This window comes from Achroia grisella, unplaced genomic scaffold (assembly GCF_030625045.1).
Source record: "Achroia grisella isolate CSIRO2021 unplaced genomic scaffold, CSIRO_AGI_Agris_v1 utg642, whole genome shotgun sequence".
Taxonomy (NCBI): Eukaryota; Metazoa; Arthropoda; class Insecta; order Lepidoptera; family Pyralidae; genus Achroia; species Achroia grisella.
In genome coordinates, this window is record NW_026712979.1 from 1,023,047 (window position 1) to 1,045,052 (window position 22,006).

At 36.8% G+C, this 22,006-nt stretch overlaps 1 protein-coding gene across 5 annotated transcripts in view; it reads left to right on the forward strand.

The window, feature by feature from the left end:
• Positions 1–22,006, forward strand: part of LOC131849518 (embryonic polarity protein dorsal-like) — a 77,397-nt gene that overhangs the window by 49,695 nt on the left and 5,696 nt on the right. For 4 of the 5 annotated variants that reach the window (XM_059199601.1, XM_059199604.1, XM_059199603.1 and 1 more), the window contains 5 exons: positions 5,649–5,801; positions 8,917–9,098; positions 13,035–13,264; positions 14,635–14,790; positions 15,564–17,189. In XM_059199601.1, coding sequence (XP_059055584.1) covers positions 5,649–5,801; positions 8,917–9,098; positions 13,035–13,264; positions 14,635–14,790; positions 15,564–16,883 — 2,041 coding nt within the window. In that variant the 3' untranslated portion in view covers positions 16,884–17,189. Of the gene's footprint in view, positions 1–5,648; positions 5,802–8,916; positions 9,099–13,034; positions 13,265–14,634; positions 14,791–15,563; positions 17,190–18,433; positions 18,503–22,006 lie in introns of those variants that run through there. The other variant, XM_059199605.1, reaches the window with a different exon arrangement.

The following is a 22,006-nucleotide window of genomic DNA, read 5'->3' on the forward strand; positions in this document are numbered from 1 at the left end:
TAACTTTTAATGAGTAAGGTTTTTTATGGATCGTATATTTTATATTATCAACTAGCAAAACCCGCAATTTCGTCCGCGTGGAAAATAACTATAATTTTCTAAAATAAAAGTAGCGTAAGTTACTCCTTATTACATCAGCTACCTGCCAAAAAAAGTCCCGTCAAAAACGGTACAGCCATTTCAGAGATTAGCCGGAACAAACAGACAGACAGACAAAAATTGTAAATAATGTTATTTTGGTGTATGTACCGTAAAAACGGTTATTTCAATATTACAAACAGACACTAGAAATTTGTTTATATGTATAGATGCAGGATTTTGAATTAGTTTTAATCGATCAGGTCAGTTATGCCATCGTGATGTATTCACCAGAAATTAACCTGGATGACATCCAGGGCAGACTGCATCGAGGTGGACTTGGAATATCACATTGGTATTGCTAGTAACAGGACCTCTATCCCCAATTGCTGACAACCCCTTGAGACCCCAGTGTTTAGTAATTTCGTAATTCCACTCGATAAAACTCGTCAAACATGTTAGGTCTTGAGGAGCAGTCAATGACCAGATTAGTTGTGAACAGGCATAGGCAAGGCATACTAGGATGACTTAAAAGTGTGCCCACAATAAATACTTGTAATAATCTAAATATATATATAATATATATAAACTCAAAGGTTGACATAGTGATCAATCAACGCACAGCCCAAACCACTGGACGAATCGGGCTGAAGTTTGGAATGCAGGTAGATGTTATGACGTAGGCATCCGGAAAGGATTTTGATTAATTCTACCCCCAAGAGGATAAAATAAGGGATGAAAGTTTGTATGAAACTTCGTCAATTCGAAAGTTTATATGAAACTTCGTCAATTTAATTGAAATTCGTCAATCAAGGGATGAAAGTTTATATGGAAGTTCGTGAAAGTTTATATGAAAATTCGTCAATCAAATTAAAACGATCGGGCTGAGACTTTGCTTGCATAAAACTACTATGACGTAGCCATCCCCTAAGAAAGGATTTTGGTAAATTCCACCCCTAAAGGGATAAATTAACGCGAGCGAAGCCGCGAGCAAAAGCTAGTTGTTAATAAATTACGATGTAGATATTTAGTTATTTATAATTCTTTATTGCACCAATATTATAAAGTAAATACATAAAAGAACTAGTATACCCGGCCATGCGTTGCTGCAGCTTGTATTATATTGAGATGTAAGCTATCCTCTTTAGAGCTGGATGAAATTGCACCCAATGTGAACAAATTGTTTAAAGAAAATCTAACTAAGTGTGAAACGTTGATGTTAGGTGTCTTATCCCAAAATTTCATCGAGTTTAATTAGTTATTGTAACAAATTCATATTAACACATTTTCTATTCAACGGCCCCCGGTGGTGTAGCGGTTGAGCACACTGCTTTATTTTCGATGGTCGCGGGTCCTATTCCTCGCACGGTACAATCATTTGTACACACGAGTATGCTTGTTTGGGTGTTTTCTATGTATATTATGTGTATATTAAAGAAATATATATATCTAAGTATTTATTTATATCCGTTATCTAGTACCAATAACACAAGCTCTGCTTACCGTAACTACGATTGTTTATATCGGTCTGGATGTTTTCTATGTATAATTATGTATTTACAAAAAAAAATCGATGTATTTGTACGTATTTAGTCCCCATAACACAAGCTTTAGCTCTCTTAATTTGAGTCTAGATGACGCTGTGTGAATTGTTTAGGGGGTATTATTATTATAATTACTATTCTATTGAGAGGGGTGGGAATCGTGGCGATAGGCAAGATGAGGGGAGGTTTTTCAAACATAGCAATTAAAAAAAATGTAATACACAAATAACAATGCAAACCGATCGTCAGTCAGTGTGTACGGCCAGTAATTAATGCATGTAATTGTATAACGTGCCCACGGCACTATCAATGAATGTTTTCCTGCAATTTTATTATTCGTCATACATAGAGAACTAATGGAAGTGTCGTGTATGTTTTAATTAATTTATTTTACCTTATACGCGTTAGTTTTCATTCGTTTTATCCTATCTAGGTAGACTGTAATTGTCTTTTTTATGCCATCTCCGCAAGTGCCGGTACTGCTCTCAGTTTCCCTCACAGCCACTAGATGGACCCGGCACCCGTACGGTGAATTCATGTAGTTATCTATTTTTAACCGAGTTTTTAAACTACAATGGTGGCAAACAAGCATACGGCCCATCTGATGGTAAACGGTTACCGTAGCCTATGGACGCCTGAAACACCAGTGGTGTCGCGTGCGCGTTGCCAACCCTTAAGGAACCTTCATATATCCTTGAAAAACCCCATGCTGTAGTCTCTCGAGACAACCTCGGTAGGTACTTCATTCCACAATCTAATAATACGCGGGAGGAAGATTCTGTTGTTTAATAGAAATAGAAATAATCTTTATTCAAACAAACTTAATATAAGCACTTTTGAATATAAGCACTTTTTGCAGATTCATCACAAGAAGAATAAGCAAGAAACTTGTGTGTTGCTCTAGCATGTGCGATAACATGTAATTATATAAAATACATTGAGCTATAGCATATAAAATTTCATCTAAATTAGTCCAGTCGTTTAGGTGGATATTAGGGACACACGCACGTACAAAAGAACGATATATATTAACATATGTAATTTATTCAGTTTAAACTTGATTCAGAATATAAATAAACAGCTACTGCGTCAACAGATTATCGTTTTAAAATTCAAAATAAACGTTATTTACAGTTTGTTATCGTTGCACCGGGCATCGAACCCCATAACAGTCCATTCAGTCGTATCCGCTAATAACTGGCCACGAGGAAAGCATCGACGGATAAAAGTGGTGGAATTTGGGTCAATAACACAGCCCGGAGCATGCATCTAATTTTAGTTTCAAATCTATATGAGATTTAAATTATAATACTTAAATTTATAAGCGGTACATCCATATACACTGATCTCGTAGTATCATCTCCAAATGTTCAGCAAACAACGGTAATAATTTTGAAATTAATAATAATAATCTCAGGACAATTAACACAGCACAATCTAGACCCAAGTTAAGCGAACAAAAGCTTGTGTTATGTGTACTAGACAACTGATACAAATACATAGATTTTTTTTCGTAAATACATTCATATTGTACGTAGAAAACACTCAGACCGACACAAACAATTATACTCAAGCATGCAAATGTTTGTGCGGTGCGAGAAATCAAACCCGCGACCATAGGAAGTAAGGCGGTGTGCTAAACCGCTAGACCACAGAGGCCGTCAAATAGATTAGATTAGAGAAAATTAGATCAGAGTTTGCCATTTATTTCGGGGCATGCCGTCAATAAAACTCGTGAAGCTATTTTAAATTGGCGACCTCTACGCACTCCCCTCTTTGGTTAATTTCTGACCTCATGCTCATCTTATCCAATAAATGTCCTTCGTCATAAAAATCCCCATCCCAATAAATCACAGGTCGTGGGAGGTGGTAATTCGGCGTTTCTTGTCAGATCTCTACAGATCTACAGGCCACGAAGGGTGGTTATTCTGAGTCTCGGCATATCTACAGGCCACGAAGGGTGGTTATTCTGAGTCTCGGCATATCTATAGGCCACAAAGGGTGGTTATTCTCAGTCTCAGATCTCGGCATATCTACAGGCCACGAAGGGTGGTTATTCTCAGTCTCAGATCTCGCCATATCTACAGGCCACGAATGGTGGTTATTCTGAGTCTCAGATCTCGGCATATCTTAACATACCTATTAACTTTATCTGACCGAAATTTGGTAACTGCAAGTTTATACTTGTATGTAGACGGGTTAGCACACCGTCTTACTTTCAATGGTCGCGGTTTGGATTCCTCGCATGGCACAAACATTTGTATTCACGCGTATGATTGTTTGTATCGTTCTGGATGTTTTCTATGTAAAATATTTATAAATATTAAAATAATAATAATTATAATCTCAGGACAATTCACACAGCGCCATCTGAACCCAAGTTAAGCTAGCTAAAGCTTGTATTATGGGTACTAGATAACTGATATAAATACACAGTTTTTTTTTCGTAAATACATACCTATTATACATAGAAAACAACCAGACCGATAGAAAGAACCATACTCATGAATACAAATGTTGGTACCGTGCGAGGAATCGAACCCGCGACCATCGGACGAAAAGCGGTGTGCTAAACCGCTAGACCACAGAGGTCGTCAAATATAACATAATAATTATTAAATAAATATAATATTAATATTAGTTGTCGAATATTCATAATACTAGCTCTGCTTAGCTTCGGACTACTAGCACAAGCATCTAGATTTATTTTGCAACTAAGTACTACTATAGTTGCAAAATAAATCTAGATGCTTGTGCATATCCAATATATGTGTAAATACAACATTTATATGCGTAAATTAGCCATTTATTCAACCACAACTGGATAAGGCAAAAGTAAACATATCACACCTAAGTGAACGTTACAATCCGTAAAAACACATAACTTTAGTGATACATACATTATATAATGGAATATATAAAAGAGCTACAATCATTGACGCCGAGCGATCTCTACAAGCTGATGACGGCGACGACGTCAGGGAAAACGTAATAGCTGAGAATGAATGGGGAAAAACCAAAAGCGTATCGACAGTATTGGCCGTAACTGATTGTAAATCAACGCAGACGAGTCGAGTTTGTTTGTTGTTATGCGATAGCGCACTATATTTGTAAGATTGCAATGGCTACAGAGGTTTTGACAAACTTGAAGTTAGGGTACTTGAATGACGAGTGTGCCTGGCAATAGTTGTTCATGTACTGAATTTTCATTTAATGTTAGACATAGACACCTATATAAAAATACATTGTAAATAAACTGGATTTAAAAAAAAAAATTCAATTGAGTTTCTTGCCAGTTCTTCTCAATTGGATCTATATACCGAACTGGACGGTAGGGAAAAAATAAAATTATAATGTTAAAATTTGACGTTCATAAGCGGCTAAAATGTCCTACATGAATAAATGATTTTTGAATTTTTAAGACGAAGCACATAAGCTGACTTATATAAGACTAACGGATCAGGAGTTACCTGACATTGAGGGTGACGCAGCTGGAATCGAGTCATAACGCGAGTTTCAAGACGTTTGTGGCCAGAGCTCCCACCAATATGCTGAGCACTTTCATAAAGGAGGACTGGCCGAAGGGTGTGGTGTATCGGTGCTACCGTGGCAGATTACCATCATCAGTGCCGTGATCACAGACAATTTATATTTCTTTTCTAATAATTATATTATTCTTATGTATGTTAGTTTATAAGGTATTTATAATATGGGCCATGTATCCTGAATTAAATAAATAAATAAAATAAAAATTAACATTAATACTAGATTTCAGAGATTAGCCGGAACAAATAGATAGGCCTGTCTATCTATTTGGCTGACAAAAATTATAAAAAATGTTATTTTGGTGTATACACCATATTTATAATCATATGCATGTAGTAAAAACGGTTATTTCAATATTACAAACAGACACTCCAATTTTATTTATATGTATACATTTCAAGTTTGAACTAATAGGTTTAAAAAATTAATAACAAGCTGATTATTGCAAGGTATGTAATGATTTTTGTTTTTGTCCAACAGATTCCGTTACGAATGCGAGGGCCGGTCGGCGGGTTCGATTCCCGGCGTGAACAGCACGCCGGAGAACCGGACGTACCCTACGATAAAGATATGCGGATACCGCGGCCGCGTCGTCATCGTCGTCTCCTGCATCACCAAGGAGGACCCCTACAAGTGAGATTTTTTTTTAATTTAGTAATACACAGTGGAATGAGTAGTCATGCTCACTAAAATGTCCAGACATGTGGCGGCGTGGTGGGCCGGGTCATCGGGCTCCCTAAAATATCGAGCGCAGTAATGGCTGGTTCATCCGTCATACTCGTGAACGAGTGCTGCTTGGGACTAGTCCGCTCTTATCACTACGACTGATTTAATCTTATTGTTTATTTATATTTGACACTAATAAATTAGTGCTGGTTGGTAGTTTGTATTCACACGTTTCGACCTGTATAATGTGAACTTACAAGGATCATTTAAAAGAGCAGCATAAGTGCTTGCTCGTTCTTCTTGTGATGAGACATTTCTCAGGTAAGTACCAAAACAGATACGTCAATAAATACCCTAAACTTGACCCTTATAATACATACCGCCAACTACAGAAGGCTGTAGTTCTAAACACATGCCGCATTGTTAGAAATTTCTACAAACAGATTAGGCCAACATTTATTATAATGTAAATGTTGGTCTGATCTGTTTGTAGAAATTTTCTAAAACAGATAAAATAATTTTATATATATAATATATTCATTCACCTAAAATTAGAACATTGTTGTGTACTTGGCTTAGGCCCGTACATACTAAGATTACCGGCGAAAGTCGAGAGAAAATATAATAATATACATATATTTTGCAAAAAAAAAACAACATTAAATTAATATTGCAGTATGTATACATGAATGAACACATACACACATCGCCACTGCTATGCAGTAAAACAATAATTAAAACTGATACACTACTACTAACGAGTATTTGCTAAACAGGACTCCTTTCAGTGTTTTTTTTTTTATTTATTTAACTTTAATGCACATAAACAATGTGTACATATGGCGGACTTAACTCTAGCGGCGTTATCTACCAGGCAACCATAAGTGGTGCAGAGAAAGATTGTTGGCGGTGCACTAATATAAATGAGAAATGACAAAAAAAAGATACTTATATATATAAATATAAAGCAAAATATTTTAAATATAAATTTCATTAAAAATTAATAATAATAATAAACATACATAAATAAATGTATAAATATAAACATAGATATAAAAATATTATATATAAATAAATACATAATCTGTATGTAAAAATATGATCTGATAATCAAATTATAAGTACAGCCTCAAATTGAAAGTAAGAAAATATATATATATATATCTCTATATATAGAGAGAGAGAACTATAGGGAAATAACAAAAAGATGTGTAAAAGGTAGAAAGACAGTAAAAAAGTTACAAATTTAGATAATGTTCTCGCAATTTCTGTTTAAACGAAATTTTACTCGTGGCGGTCTTGACATCAAGAGGTAAGTCATTCCAGAGTTTGATTACCTGAACGGCGAAAGAATAATGGATCAAGCCGGATAAATGAGCCGGGATATGAAGTAAGAATTTTCTGGTAGTCCGTAGAGATTTATTTTTTTTATTTTAGGTAATCAACAGCTTATACAATTTATAGATATTGCTTTCAAATCCTGTAATGGTCATTCCGGCCCGGCCGTATGTATGCCACTATTGTGGTAAATATAAAAGTATTTCGTCAATATTATTACTGAAACATGTAGAATTAGTATAAATGAATAAACACTCTGTTACTAAATAACTAGTGAACGTTCATGTAATGACAGGAAATGTCGCATGTGCATATTGCGGCATTTGTCACAAAAGCTGAATAAAATATGATTGTCCAAAAACTATTATTAATATCAATAGGTTACAGTACCAGAAAAATAACCCTGGATAATCCACACAGCTTCATCTAGTCCCAAGATAAGTAAAGCTTGTGTTTTGGGTGCTAGACAAGTCATATATGTTTTTTTTTTGAGGATGATAAAGGAATGATATCTCTACCTGCGCTAATGGTTTAAAGATGATAAGATGAGCATGAGATCAGATAGCCCAGCGTGACAAATTCACAGGGAATCACGATGGTTTCCAGGGGGCGCTAACGGGGCACCAGTGGAAGATGATAAGATGAGCATGAGGTCAGATCAGTTAGCCCAATGTGACAAATTCACAGGGAATCACGATGGTTTCCAGGGGGCGCTAGCGGGGCACCAGTGGAAGATGATAAGATGAGCATGAGGTCAGATCAGTTAGCCCAAGGTGACAAATTCACAGGGAATCACGATGGTTTCCAGGGGGCGCTAACGGGGCACCAGTGGAAGATGATAAGATGAGCATGAGGTCAGATCAGTTAGCCCAACGTGACAAATTCACAGGGAATCACGATGGTATCCAAGGGGAACCGCGTGGAGGTCAACCTGACACGGTACATTGCTAGCAATGGGATCATTAGTCCACATTACTAAAAATTCCTTTCCCCCCATTCATATATGTTAGAATTAAGTTTCTAATATAACAAAACGTAATGTCAGCACATAAGCAATCAATGTAACAAACGTAGTAACAAAACGTAAACAAAAATATGTATGATAAGTTGTATTAAAAAAAAACTACTCTTTGTCTGAAAGTCAACGTGTTTCAATAATATATATACTATAATAATAATATCAGGACAATTCACACAGCGCCATCTACTCCCAAGTGAAGCTTGTGTTATGGGTACACACAGACCGATACAAACAAGCATCCTCATAATAAGAATCAAGCATACTCATCGAATACAAATGTTTGTACCGTACGAGGAATCGAATTACCGACCCTCGGAAGAAAAGCGGTGTGCTAAACCGCTAGTCCATCGAGGTCGTCAATTATATAAATCAGCAATCAATCACCGTATCATCTATTTATAATAAAATTGGAGTGTCTGTTTGTAATATTGAAATAACAGTTTTTTACTACATGCATATGAATATAAATACGGTCTCTGTCTGTTCTTGCTAATCTCTGAAATGGCTGGACCGATTTTGACGGGACTTTTATTGGCAGGTAGCTGATGTAATAAAGAGTAACTTAAGCTACTTTTATTTTAGAAAAATAAAGTTAAATTCTACACGGACGAAGTCACGGGTACAGCTAGTAAGATATACCATTGCTGCGCATGTTTGCGCAGTGTGTTCTGCGCAGATGCAGCAGGTCTTTCCTGATCCTGTACCATATTATTTTTGTTGCAGACCTCATCCCCACAACCTGGTGGGGCGGGACTGCCACCGGGGCGTGTGCACGGTCCGGGAGACGATAGACAGTGACACGTGTCAGGTGCAGTTCAAGAACCTGGGCATCCAGTGCGTCAAGAGGCGCGACATCGCGGAGGCGCTGCGGGTCAGGGAGGAGTTGAGGGTCGACCCGTTCAGAAGTGAGTTTATAACTTATATATATATATTGGTCGACGACCTCGGTGATCCAGCGGTCTAACACACCGCTTTACGTCCGATGGTCGCGGGTTCGATTCTTTACACGATACAAATATTTGTTTTCATGATTGTTTGTATCAATCTGGGTGTTAGATCACTGTAAAGTTTCAACAAAATCAGTTCAGTAGTTTTTACGTGAAAGAGTAACAAACATCCATCCATTCTCACAAAGATCGCGTTTATAGTATTAGTAAGATATACGATTGCCTCTCGTGTTTGCATCGAATAAATACTGGAGATGCGCATCGCAATGTTATACAAACAAACAGTCATAAAGAGATGCCTCTCGTTTTATATATATCAACTAGCTGTAATTCGTCCGCGTGGAATTTAACTTCATCTTTCTAAAATAATAGTCGCCTAAGTTACTCCTTATTACATCAGCTACCTGCCAACAAAAGTCCCGTCAAAATCGGCCCAGCCATTTCAGAGATTAGCCGGAACAAACAGACAGACAGAGAAAAAATTGCAAAAGATGTTATTTTGGTGTATGTACCGTATTTATATGCATATGAAATGCATGTAGTAAAAACGGTTATTTCAATACAGTGGACCCGCGGTAATCCGGCCCCCCTTGTAATCCGACATTGTCTATTATTTGTTACTGAATATTACTTCGACAATATACGTCAGAGTGCATATACATACATACATATATAACATAGAATCTTATCACTGGATCTGTAATTTATCGGATTACGAGATACTCTTTTGTAAAAAATTCCGGACTATAGGGGACCCTTAGGCAGTACTCTATAATGCAACAAATTCTATGGTCCGACACTGCCCTGCAAAACGTTTGTCGGAAAACCGGGGATCCACTGTATAACCAACAGACACTCAGACAGAGTCATAGTATAAAAAATAGCTATCGCTGTCTGTCCCTATATATGCTTAAATCTTTAAAACTACGCAACGGATTTTGAAGCGGTTTTAATAGATAGAGTGAATCAAGAGGAAGGTTTATATATATAATACATGTACAACTGTGCGAAGCCGGGGCGAGTAGCTAGTGGGTTATAAATTTTAGTCTAGTGAAACCGCGGGCTCAGCTAGTGATGGATATGGATAGGGCGCGTGTAGTGCCCGTGCGCCGGTGCGGCGGCCTAGTGAAACCGCGGGCTCAGCTAGTGATGGATATGGATAGGGCGCGTGTAGTGCCCGTGCGCCGGTGCGGCGGCCTAGTGAAACCGCGGGCTCAGCTAGTGATGGATATGGATAGGACGCGTGTAGTGCCCGTGCGCCGGTGCGGCGGCCTAGTGAAACCGCGGGCTCAGCTAGTGATGGATATGGATAGGGCGCGTGTAGTGCCCGTGCGCCGGTGCGGCGGCCGAACAATGCGGATATTTAGAGCACGCTATTTCGGGCTTCGCTGACGCCCCGCGCCTGCGGTCGCTCAGAAACGATGCTACGCGTTGGAATGAGCCAATTATTTGCAAACTACATCCGATTTCATAACCGCTCTTGTGCGTACGTACACACAACAAAGTATAAATCGACTTTTTTAAAATAATAGTAATAATAATCTCAGGACAATTCAAGAAAGAAAGAAGAAAGAAAGAAAAATATTTTATTCAGTGCAATGTAAAAAATACAATATAAACAACAAAAAGATCAAATAAAATGTACATATAATTAAACTTAATTTACAATAATTAAAAAATAAACTCATCACACATTCACACATCTAGACCCAAGTTAAGCTAGCTAAAGCTTGTGTTATGGGTACTAGATAACTGATACAAATACATATAGTTTTTTTCGTAAATACATACATATTATACATAGAAAATACCCAGATTGATACAAACAATCATACTCATGAATACAAATGTTTGTGCCGTGCGAGGATTCGAACCCGCAACCATCGGACGTAAAGCGGTGTGCTTGATTGCTAGACCACCAAGGTCGTTAAATGACCTTCAAAATTTACTAAAAGAAATGAAAAAGTTTGTTTCTGTTAGAAAATAAATATATACGAGTAATTTTTGGCTCGACTACGTCGAAACACAGATGGTTTTTGTTTGATGGTAATGGAATGGTGCGCTAACGGTTTATACTGGTGGGGCACCAGTACTGGATGATGAGCGTAAGGTAAAGTCAGTTAGCCCAGTGATAAATTCATCAGGAACTTATCACAATGGTTTCCAAAGGTACTATACATGAAGATCACGTAGGTCAACCTGTTATTATTTATTATTATTAATCCACATTACCAACAATTCCATACCTTTCTATAAGGATGAGGATTATGATTGTTTGTGCGAAGGTTTGTTACCTCTTAAATAGAAAAGAATAAAATCATTTATTCAAATAAACTTAATTTAAGCACTTTTGAATAGTCATAACAATTTGTTTTTAACCTACCGCTCATTCGGAAAGCTGTCTCATCACAAGAAGAACGAGCAAGAAACTTGTGCGTTGCTCTTTTAAATAATCCTTGTAAGTTTACATTTACAAGTCGAAACGTGTGAATACAAACTACCAACCAGCACTAATTTTTTGGGTCACATATAAATATACAATAAGATTAAATCAGTCGTTTTTTATTTTTTGTTTAAGATTAATTCTAAGATACTATATTCGACAGTTCAGGTGTCGTTGGTAGTTTTAATATTAAAAATAGAAATAGAAATATGTAACGTAACTAGCTTTTGCTCGGTTAATTTATCCCCTTAGGGGTGGAATTTATCAAAATCCTATCTTAGGGTATGCCTACGTCATAGTAGCTTTATGCATGCAAAATGTCAGCCCGATCGGTTTAAAATTGACAAAGTTTCATCCCCTATTTTATCCACTTGGGGGTAGAATTAATCAAAATCCTTTCTTAGCGGATGCCTACGTTATAACATCTACCTGCATGCCAAATTTCAGCCCGATCCGTCCAGTGGTTTGGGCTGTGCGTTGATAGATCACTATGTCAGTCACCTTTGTGTTTATATATATATATATATATTTTGTCTAAAGTAAATAATTAATTTAGTGGCCGTAACCCGAACATACCATTATTCATAAATTATTAGACAGATTTTGATAAAATTAAAACAACACGCAAGTTTCTTGTTCATTCTTCTTGTGATGAGTCAGCTTATGAGCGATAGATTGAAAAAAAATGATGACTATTCAAAAGTGCTTCAGTGTAAATCTATACATCTATACATTTAAATAAAATTGGAGTGTCTGTTTGTAATATTGAAATAGCCGTTAGCCTAAATAATTTTTTTACTACATGCATATGCATATAAATACGGTACATACACCAAAATAACATTTTTTTGCCATTTTTGTCTGTCTGTCTATCTGTTTGTTTCGGCTAATCTCGGCAATGGCTGGACTGATTTTGACGGGATTTATTTTTGGCAGGTAGCTGATGTAATAAGGAGTAACTTAGGCTACTTTTATTTTAGAACATTCTTTTATTGTAGAAAGATTTTTTAAAGTAAAATTCCACGTGGATAAAGTCGCGGGAACAGCTAGTTCTAAATATGTCTGAGCCCACATTAGCCGTACTTACTTCAAAATATTTATTTTACCATACCCATCTGGTATCATCAAAATCGGTTCACTTAGAAAATCTGATCTGATCTTCGCCAATCTGCGTCAGATTTACAAATTGAGTATGCCCTTCATCCATTATCATTCCTCATTCCTCATCATTCATCAATCCATCATATTTTTTCGGAATACTCTACTACTGTTGTCCGCAGCTGGCCTTTACAGCTTCACCGGACGATAGGGGGCGAGTGCAGATGGCACTCCAAACCCGCGGAAGGACTTATGGAGCGGCTGAAGGCCAACTCCCGCCTGACGGAATTAAAAAATCTGTTACGAATTTGTGGTCATTATTTTTTTTTTTATTAATTGAATTTTGTCCTCAGCCCGCTATGCCCACAAAAATCAGCCGCAGAGCATAGATCTCAACGCCGTCCGGCTCTGCTTCCAAGTGTTCATGACCGACGACACGGGTAAAGTGAGGCAGACCCTCACGCCAGTCGTCTCCGACGTCATCTACGACAAGAAAGCTATGAGCGAGCTGCAGATCGCGCAGATCAGCCACTGCTCAGGGTCCGCCAAGGGCGGCACCAGGGTCATACTGCTCTGTGAGAAGGTGAGTGCCACTTGTTTATGATGGAGACTCGTTTAAACAGGGTAGTCCTTTTTATTTATTTATTTATTTAATTAACACAATGTAACGGCAAAAGAACGACGCTGGGGTGGTTCACCCCAGCAGAATGCCCGGGCAAGGAGAGCAAACTCTGGACCTGAACTCAGCGGTCCATAAGGGCCTGCGGATGATCCTGCTGCTACCAAGGAAATTGCAAATGCATTTATTTAATTAACACAATATAAACTTTCAGCTAATTGCCAACACATTTATATTTTAAAACTATTTATACTACTTAAAATTATACGATGATAAATATATTCTTATTTTAGTAATTATGGAAGGCAAGGCTTCTGTATAAACGCCAGCATCTTAGACCTTACCTAAAAATAAATTTAATAATTGCAATGCTCAATTTTAATTCAAATGGGATAAGATTTTGTTTCCTGCGCGTGTTTATTTTGCAGATCCATATTTTTTTACAAATAAACTAACGGCCCGCCCGATGGTAACTATCTGCTATATTCCATATTCAAATTCAAAATATCTTTATTAATGTAGGTCTATTACAGACTGTTATCATATGTCAAATATACAGTCAGTTCGGAATGATTTCGAGATGAGAAGAACTGACAAGAAACTCAGCTCGTATTCTTTTCAAATTAATATTATACATGCTTACAATAATACAGATTCATTTTTAAATTCAAATTTGAGAGAATAGAGTGACCACCATATGCTATTGCAAAAGCAATTAAAGTCATTTAAATAAAAAATAAAAAATAATTCCTTCTATATAAGCTTTCTACATAGTTTTTCCTTTTTACATATAAAATAAAATATTATAAAATTACATACATACTGTAAGTATGTATGTCATTTTATCTTATAATGTATAATCCATGTAAAATAAAATAAAATTATGTAGTAAAGTATATTACGTTGTATGTATCGGTACGTCAATGAAAGAATGTAATGGTTTATTTTTTTATTTAAACTAAAATTAATGAAATTATATGGAATAATTATTTATTATATATATTGCACTTACAATTTTACAATTTGGTGTGGTTAGTGCCAATAATATTTAAAATATACTTTTTCATGTGTGTATATGTTTTCGTACATATAGTTTATATTGTATTTTCCTTTTTAATATACATAGTTTTTTAAATTCTATATAGCACAAAGGAAAATACAAAATCATTGTTTTACAAAACTATACGTTCCATCCCTTCAAGGGTGAAACATTTATTTCTAAACAAAGTCTACCGGGGAAAATATGTAATGATCACCTTCGAAAATGAACTCTCGTGAATGCTATCAAGGTTCAATTTTGTATATATAATGTGTGTACACCATGCTATGTTCAGGTGAACCGCGAGGATACAGCGGTGGTGTTCTTCCAAGAGGAGAACAAGAAGGTGGTTTGGGAGGAGCGCGCGCACATCGAGGCGGTCCACAAACTGGTCGCCATCGTGTTCCAAACACCGCCCTACAGGCATCCGAACACCACTGAACATGTCACTGTTAGTACACCTTGCAGATTTTTTTAAATAGAAATAGAAATAATCTTTATTCAAATAAACTCATTACAAGCACTTTTGAATAGTCATATTTTGATTCTACCATTCATTCGGAATGCAGATTCAAGAAACTTGTGTGTTGCTCTTTTTAATAGATGTTTTTTTTTTATATAAATATTTACAGTATAACAAGTAAGAGGCATGCGATAATCAATATAGAAGTCGCTACGCACTCATTATTAATGTAATTAGATAATATTGTCAGTGCTATAGATTTAAAGTTTTTCTATAAAAACATTATTATCGTTAACGAATTCTTCAATTTTATAGCAGATTTTAGAGGATGATAATGGAATGGTGCACCCGCCTGCGCTAACAGTTTACGCTGGCAGGGCACCAGTGGAGGATGATAAGATGAACATTAGGTCAGGTCAATTAGCCCGTGATAAATTCAACTGGAATTTATCTATATGGTTTCCAGGGGGGACCGCGTGGAGGTCAACCTGACGTGGTACATTGCTAGCAATGGGATGATTAGACCACATTACTAAAATCCCCTTCTCTCCTACACCTTGCAGATTATATATATATAGAATACTGTCTGTCCCGTCATATACATTTAAGTACTAATATCGCTATGAATAATAGAGTTTTGTTTTAAAGGCCAATTTATTTACTACGATTATTCATATAGGTCTAACATTAAAAGAAAATCCCGTACTTGAACAACTATTGCCATGATTGTGTATGACTGTGTTTGTATGATGTATACGCAGGTGCAACTGCAGCTGCAACGACTGACGGACAACGCGCGCAGCAGCCCCGTCAGCTTCGAGTACATCCCGGCGCGGCTCTACTCCCCAGGTGCTCGCAAGCCGCTCCCCGACCTCGGGCTCCTCGCCAGGCTCCTCGACGGCGCCGCCCCCCCAGCACCCCCAGCACCAGACACCAACAACAACAAACCTTTACTCGACCGCGACGCCGCCCTCGTCAGTTCCACTAGTGATTCCCTCGACGCGGCGGAACCCTCGTCGGACGAAGGTTCCGCCGCCGTCGCAGACATCAACGGGAACCTCGAGGACGAGGCCGAGCCGATGGATATCCCCGACCCGAACGAAAAGAGTCTGAACGACCTTCTAGATCAGGTCGCGGAACTGGACGAGATCTACTCGGAGAATCGCACGCGTCTCGAAAACGTTTCGTCCCTGACCAACGATCATGAGACCGATCTGGAGGACTTCAACGATGCCGGGACCTATACTAGCCTCCAGTTAGCGTTTAAGAACCCCGTACAGATCACGGAGCCCGAGTACCTGCCGTACGAAGACGTACAAGTGCAGTCGTACCGCGGCCCCACCATAGAGTTCACTTCGCTGAAACGCGAACCGGAAGCGGACAGAGCGCCGCCGCTTCCGCCGAAGCGCGTGCGCAAGCCGCCGCCGGAAACGTTTAAGACCAGTCAGACGTCCGTGGACAGCATCCTGAAGCCGGGCCGACAGCTGCCCATCACGCGGAACCCCCCGGAGATTGTGAAGCGTAACCGCACCGAGCTGTCGGTGGCCAGGAGCGAGCCGGCGCTCCCGCCCGTGAAGAAGCGATCGTTCTTCTCCCGTCTGTTCAGACGGAAGGAGAAATCGCCGGCTCCGAGCGTTCGCTCCGAGGGGAAGAAGGAGAAGACCAAGCCGGTGGGACGGTCCATCAGCAGCGTCTCCGGCGTGAGGCCGGCCAAGTTCAAATCGAACGTATCCTCGCTGAAGGACAACGCGTCCGCCACCGGACTGAGTTACGCAGATAGCGTGACACATATATCTTTACACGGCGATGATAACGAGCGGTCGGCTTCGGCCTGGTCCTTGCGGAGACCAGCCAGCTTAGCGCCTCTTCCACCGACGGATGGAGATACGATCCTGGTGGCGGAAAGCGTGCTGGCACTTGACGCGTCGAGCTTTAAGAAGCTTCAGGATGACCTGGATCTGACTGAGGCGGAGCATTACGCGCTATACATGGCGGTGGCACCGCATGCCACGGTTTCGGAGTTTGACGAGACCAGTTGCTACTACTCGCCGGTAGATGGCAGCAAATTTCAAAATCAATGATTTCTCCTACACAACAGTCGTGCGCGAATAAACGAATCGGAACAGATTGAAAAATATTTCTTTCTACGTATAAATACATCGTATATCCGTAATGATTTTATACTCTGTTGGTTTAAACTTGGTATATTTAGCTGAGAAAGTCTTTCTTTTTACTGAAATAACACAAAGAAATACAAGTTAGAAATCAAATTAAATTTGTTTAATCCGAGCCACTAGATTCTAACATTGAAATATAAACATACGCAAATACTTTGGTCAGTTAACAATATAGCAAGTGTTCCGTTTTACACGACATCACTGATGACTCCATATCGTAATCCGGTCGTGATAATATATATATACTAATTGCGCCCGCGACATCGTCCGCGTAAAATGACGATACTTCCATATAACCTTTCATCTTTCAACCTCTTACAACCCTTTTTTCGCATTAAAAAGCAAAAACCCTTTGTCAGGGTCTAGACTATCTATGTACCAAATTTCATTTAAATCGGTTCAGTGGTTTCGGCGTGAAAGCGAAACAGACAGACAGCGTTACTTTCGCATTTATAATATTAGTAAGTAAAGGATATACAACAGTTAATTTAAGCCATTGTTATTTCTGTAAAATGATATGCTAAGATTAAATTAACCCTGTATGAATTAACTGAGTATAAATTACTCCTTATCTCTGAACTAACTAGTCGAGTATGTACAACATTCTTGCTATACTCTAGTCAATTTATTCACAATTTTATATACTCGTATACATTATATAACGACCTATTTATAAATGTATACAAATCTAATCAATAATGAAATAAAAAACAAAACATTTCTTATTTTATAAATACTCGATATAAAACGTCAAACTTGAATTTATTTTTACTAAAAATTTTCTTCGTAATAACGTCAAGGTGGAAAAAGAACTCTAAATCGATACCTAGATGGTTGAAAATGAAGTAACAAAAAGTTTGATTGCCCTTAGCACCACTGCTAAGGGCAATCAAACTTTTTGTTACTGAGAGAGTGAAAGAGAAGTGTTCGAGAAGTGAGACAAGAAATACTATTGTCGTATATTACCGTTACACGTATGTGTATACGATACGTACGAATTTAAATACTCAATCGGTAACCCCATTCCTGCCATTATCTATGCCAAATAGTCTTACATTTTATACGAAACAGTCGAGTAAAGGTTTGGTGAGTCTTTCCCAATGTACTTCCTCTCTTTATAGTACTTAAGTAATATCTAAAATATTGTATCGACAAAAAAAACATAAAAAAAATCTATACTAAGCTAAGCTACATATAATGTAAAAGAATTAACAAATTAATTTCATTATTTAGCCAATAAATATGAAATTACTGTTTTTAATAGTTTATTAAAGTATAAATTTCATTATTAGTACATTAATGAAATTAATTCGCAAATAATGAAAATAAGTTTGGTATTAATAGTTTATTAAAGCATACATTTCATTATTAGTAATTTAACGATATTAATTCGGAAATAATGGAAATTACTTTAATGATAACTGCATTATGTTAACTCAATTAATATGTTCTAGATTCGGGGTACATTGATAGTAAAAAACGGAAACGCCCGCCCTCGATATTACAAGAGTACGAACATGACCGTAAGTTCAATTCATACATTACATACATTTGTATGTATTCTATTTTTCAGACATATATCACTAGCTGCTCCGCGCAACCTCGTCTGCGTTTCATTTCCCCACCTTTTACAATATTTTCCATTGCAGCTCCGCTCCTATTGGTCGTAGCGTAATGTTATATAGCTTAAAGCCTTCCTCGACAAATGGACTATCCAACACATAAAGAAATTTTCAATTCGAACCAGTAGTTCCTGAGATTGGCGCGTCCAAACAAACAAACAAACTTTCAGCTATATAATATTAGTACAGGTTACGGTTCCTGAAAACGGGGGTGAACGGGTTTCGGAGCATTGTCTTTTATTGTTACATTGGGATCTGTCCGGTGATTAGTATTTATTTATTTAAGTTATTTATATAGTAAATAAGCATCGCCTAACAATATTGTTATATAAATATTAATTTATACATATTATTCTGTATTTGTTTAATTAAAATGTAACACACGGTGATGGTTTTACTAACAATAATATATTTATTTTGTCAAAGTTAAAGATTTATAAAAAAGGTAATGTTGTATGTGACAATACAAACTCGACTCGTTTTTGGACGAAGCTTCGCATCAACCAATGCCTTTATCAGCTTCAACTGGCCTTCCCGAGGGTGGTGCATCTTCGACATCAAAATTGCCGGATCGAAATTTAGGGAACCAGTTCTGGCACTAGCGTACTGTTCACACTTCTTCTCCACACACATCGGTCAATTTCTTTCTGGCTTGAACAGTATTTTTGCCCTTTCTGTAGTAAAACAGTAAGATATGTCGAAAATGCTGCTTATTCCTCTCCATATTTAAAAGGGTATCAACCAAAAACTACAGCGTAGAATTAATTGAGAATTTTCACCTTGCCTTGTTATATGAGCTCTCAAAACATATAAAAATTATACAGCTTAAGTGTGAAGTTCAGTGCAAATAATACAATTAAATCCTAAGTTAGGAAAAAACTAAATTACTTTCCGAACAACTTAATAAATTGTACTTTACGAAATTATAGCTGTTTAGTGTTAGAAAATTATTTATATTTTAAATATTTATAATCGAGTTTTTTATGGAAAGGTCATGTTAAAAACTGTAAATGTTTTTTATCTCATAATTGTTAGTTTATCGCGCAGACGCATTAGACTAATAATTTTATCCGAGTCACTGTTCACAAGCCGCCATCTTGTGCCCCACTACATTTGTAGAATCGGAATTGATAATATAATTAAATGAAAAAAACATGAAAAATTTATGACGAATATTATGAATTATTCTAAATTAATTTATTTTCGTTACTTCTCATCCGCACAATCATATAATACGTAGACACAAATCAGCCGCTCCATAAGTCCTTCCTTTGGTTTGGAGTGCCATCTGCACTCGCCCTCTATAGTCCGGTGGAGCTGTAAAGGCCAGCTGCAGCCAACAGCATTAGAGTATTCCGAAATAATTGACGCAAATCAACAATATTACCTTTTTTATACTTTTTCGTGCTAAGTAATTACTCATATGTGGTTTATACCTTCTTAGAGTCTAAGGGTATGTATGAATGCTTATAACATAGGAGCACGAAACAATGTGCTTAAAAAATTGGTTTTGGTTTATGGTTAAGACTAAATTTGAGATTTATGGTTAGCAATTTTTTTCTGATAAAATCAAAAATCATTTATTCATATAGAAAATTTTAACGTTAAGTTTTTTGTATTAATATTTTTTCCCTGCCGTCCAGTTCAGTATACAGATTCAATTGAGAAGAACTGGCAAGAAACTCAACTGGATTTCTAATTTTTATGTTTATTTACCATGTTTATTTCTATTCGATGAAAATTAAATAGGGGTTGCTTCAGTAGGGGTGATATTGTTTTGTAGTTTCTATTGTCTGTTAGATATTTCCTTGTTTTGTCATTTATTTACTAAGTTATTTATTATTTATTTTAACATAATAATTAAGTAGGTGAATTTATTTAATATTCTATTTGAAATGTTGATTTTTATGAGCACTAAGTATAATTAATAATTAGATCTGTGTTATAACTTACTGGAAAGGGATAAAATACAAACTTTTGTATGAATTACTTAAAGTAATATATCAAATTCATTGATGGGAATGTAATAGAATTACAAACATACAAAGAAACCCCCATATTCATTGAAACACTTAATAATAATAAATAAACTTATTTTTATCACGCTGTCCTCTTCTCTCGCACTATTTTCTTAATTAGAAAGAAAGTGACAAAACACTATTTTTAGTAAATATTACTGACCCACCAGGGTGCTCAGAATTTTGTGTCTTTTATATATTAACATAATACGACCTCGATAGTTTAACGGTTTAGCATATCGCTTGGTCGCGAGTTCCATTCCTCGCACGATACAAACATTTGAATTCATGAGTATGATTGTTTGTATCGTATGTGTTTTCTATGTATAATATGTATGTATTTACGAAAAAAATATATATCTATATATTTGTATCAGTTGTCTAGTACCCATAACACAAGCTTTAGCTAGCTTAACTTGGGTCTAGAGGGCGTTGTGTGAATTGTCCTGAGATTATTATTATTTATGTCAGTCGTCTAGAACCCATAACACAAGCTCTGATTGTCTTGGTACTAGATGGCGCTGTATGACTTGTTTAAGGTTATTATTATTATAATATATATCTCTGTCTCTCTTCAATATCATTTTCAAATTGGCGCAGTGCTTCCAAAGTTTATTTTCTTCATAACAAAATTAGTTTCCCCTCTATCTCTTTTCGTACAATCCTTATATATAAAAATTACGTGTCACGTTGTTTGTCCGCGTTGGACTGCAAATGTGCAATGTGATCCAACTCGAAAGATAGGATAGCTTACATCTCAATTTATAGTCGCAATATTATTTTATTCAAGAACCTTAGCCACAACACGTGGCCGGTCTGCTAATGTCAGTATAGATGAATATGGGGGTATATCATTGTATTTATATATGCTGAGAGAGTCGCTATGTATGTCATAGTGTAACTGCTCTGCAGTGCAAAGTGCTATAAGTACAAAAACAATGTTTTCGCGCAGCCTCTAGGTGCTAATTTGGATATGTGTGTTGTTAACAAAATGTTATAAGAAAAAAGTATTTCGAATAGTACCGAGTAACCAAGCTTATATCTAAGGAAATATATATTTTATGGCCTATATACGTTATATATTGTATTACGTGGAAATTATACTTACATAGACAAATATAATTGAATTAAAAAAAAAAGCCCCCGACATATAGCGTCTGCTAGAAAATGAGCCGTTTTGAAAAGGTTTCAGTAAATTATAGTTAGGATATATAATATTTAAAAAGAGCATAGAGTCAGTCCATCTATAATCATAGTGCCACAGACAAAGGACTAGATACTTTTTTTTTTTGTCGGGGGTTAGAAATGCTCTGTAAGAGATTCTCTGTCAACACTAACGAATTGCCTCCTCAAATAAATTTATTGTAAATGCATCACATATAAAATT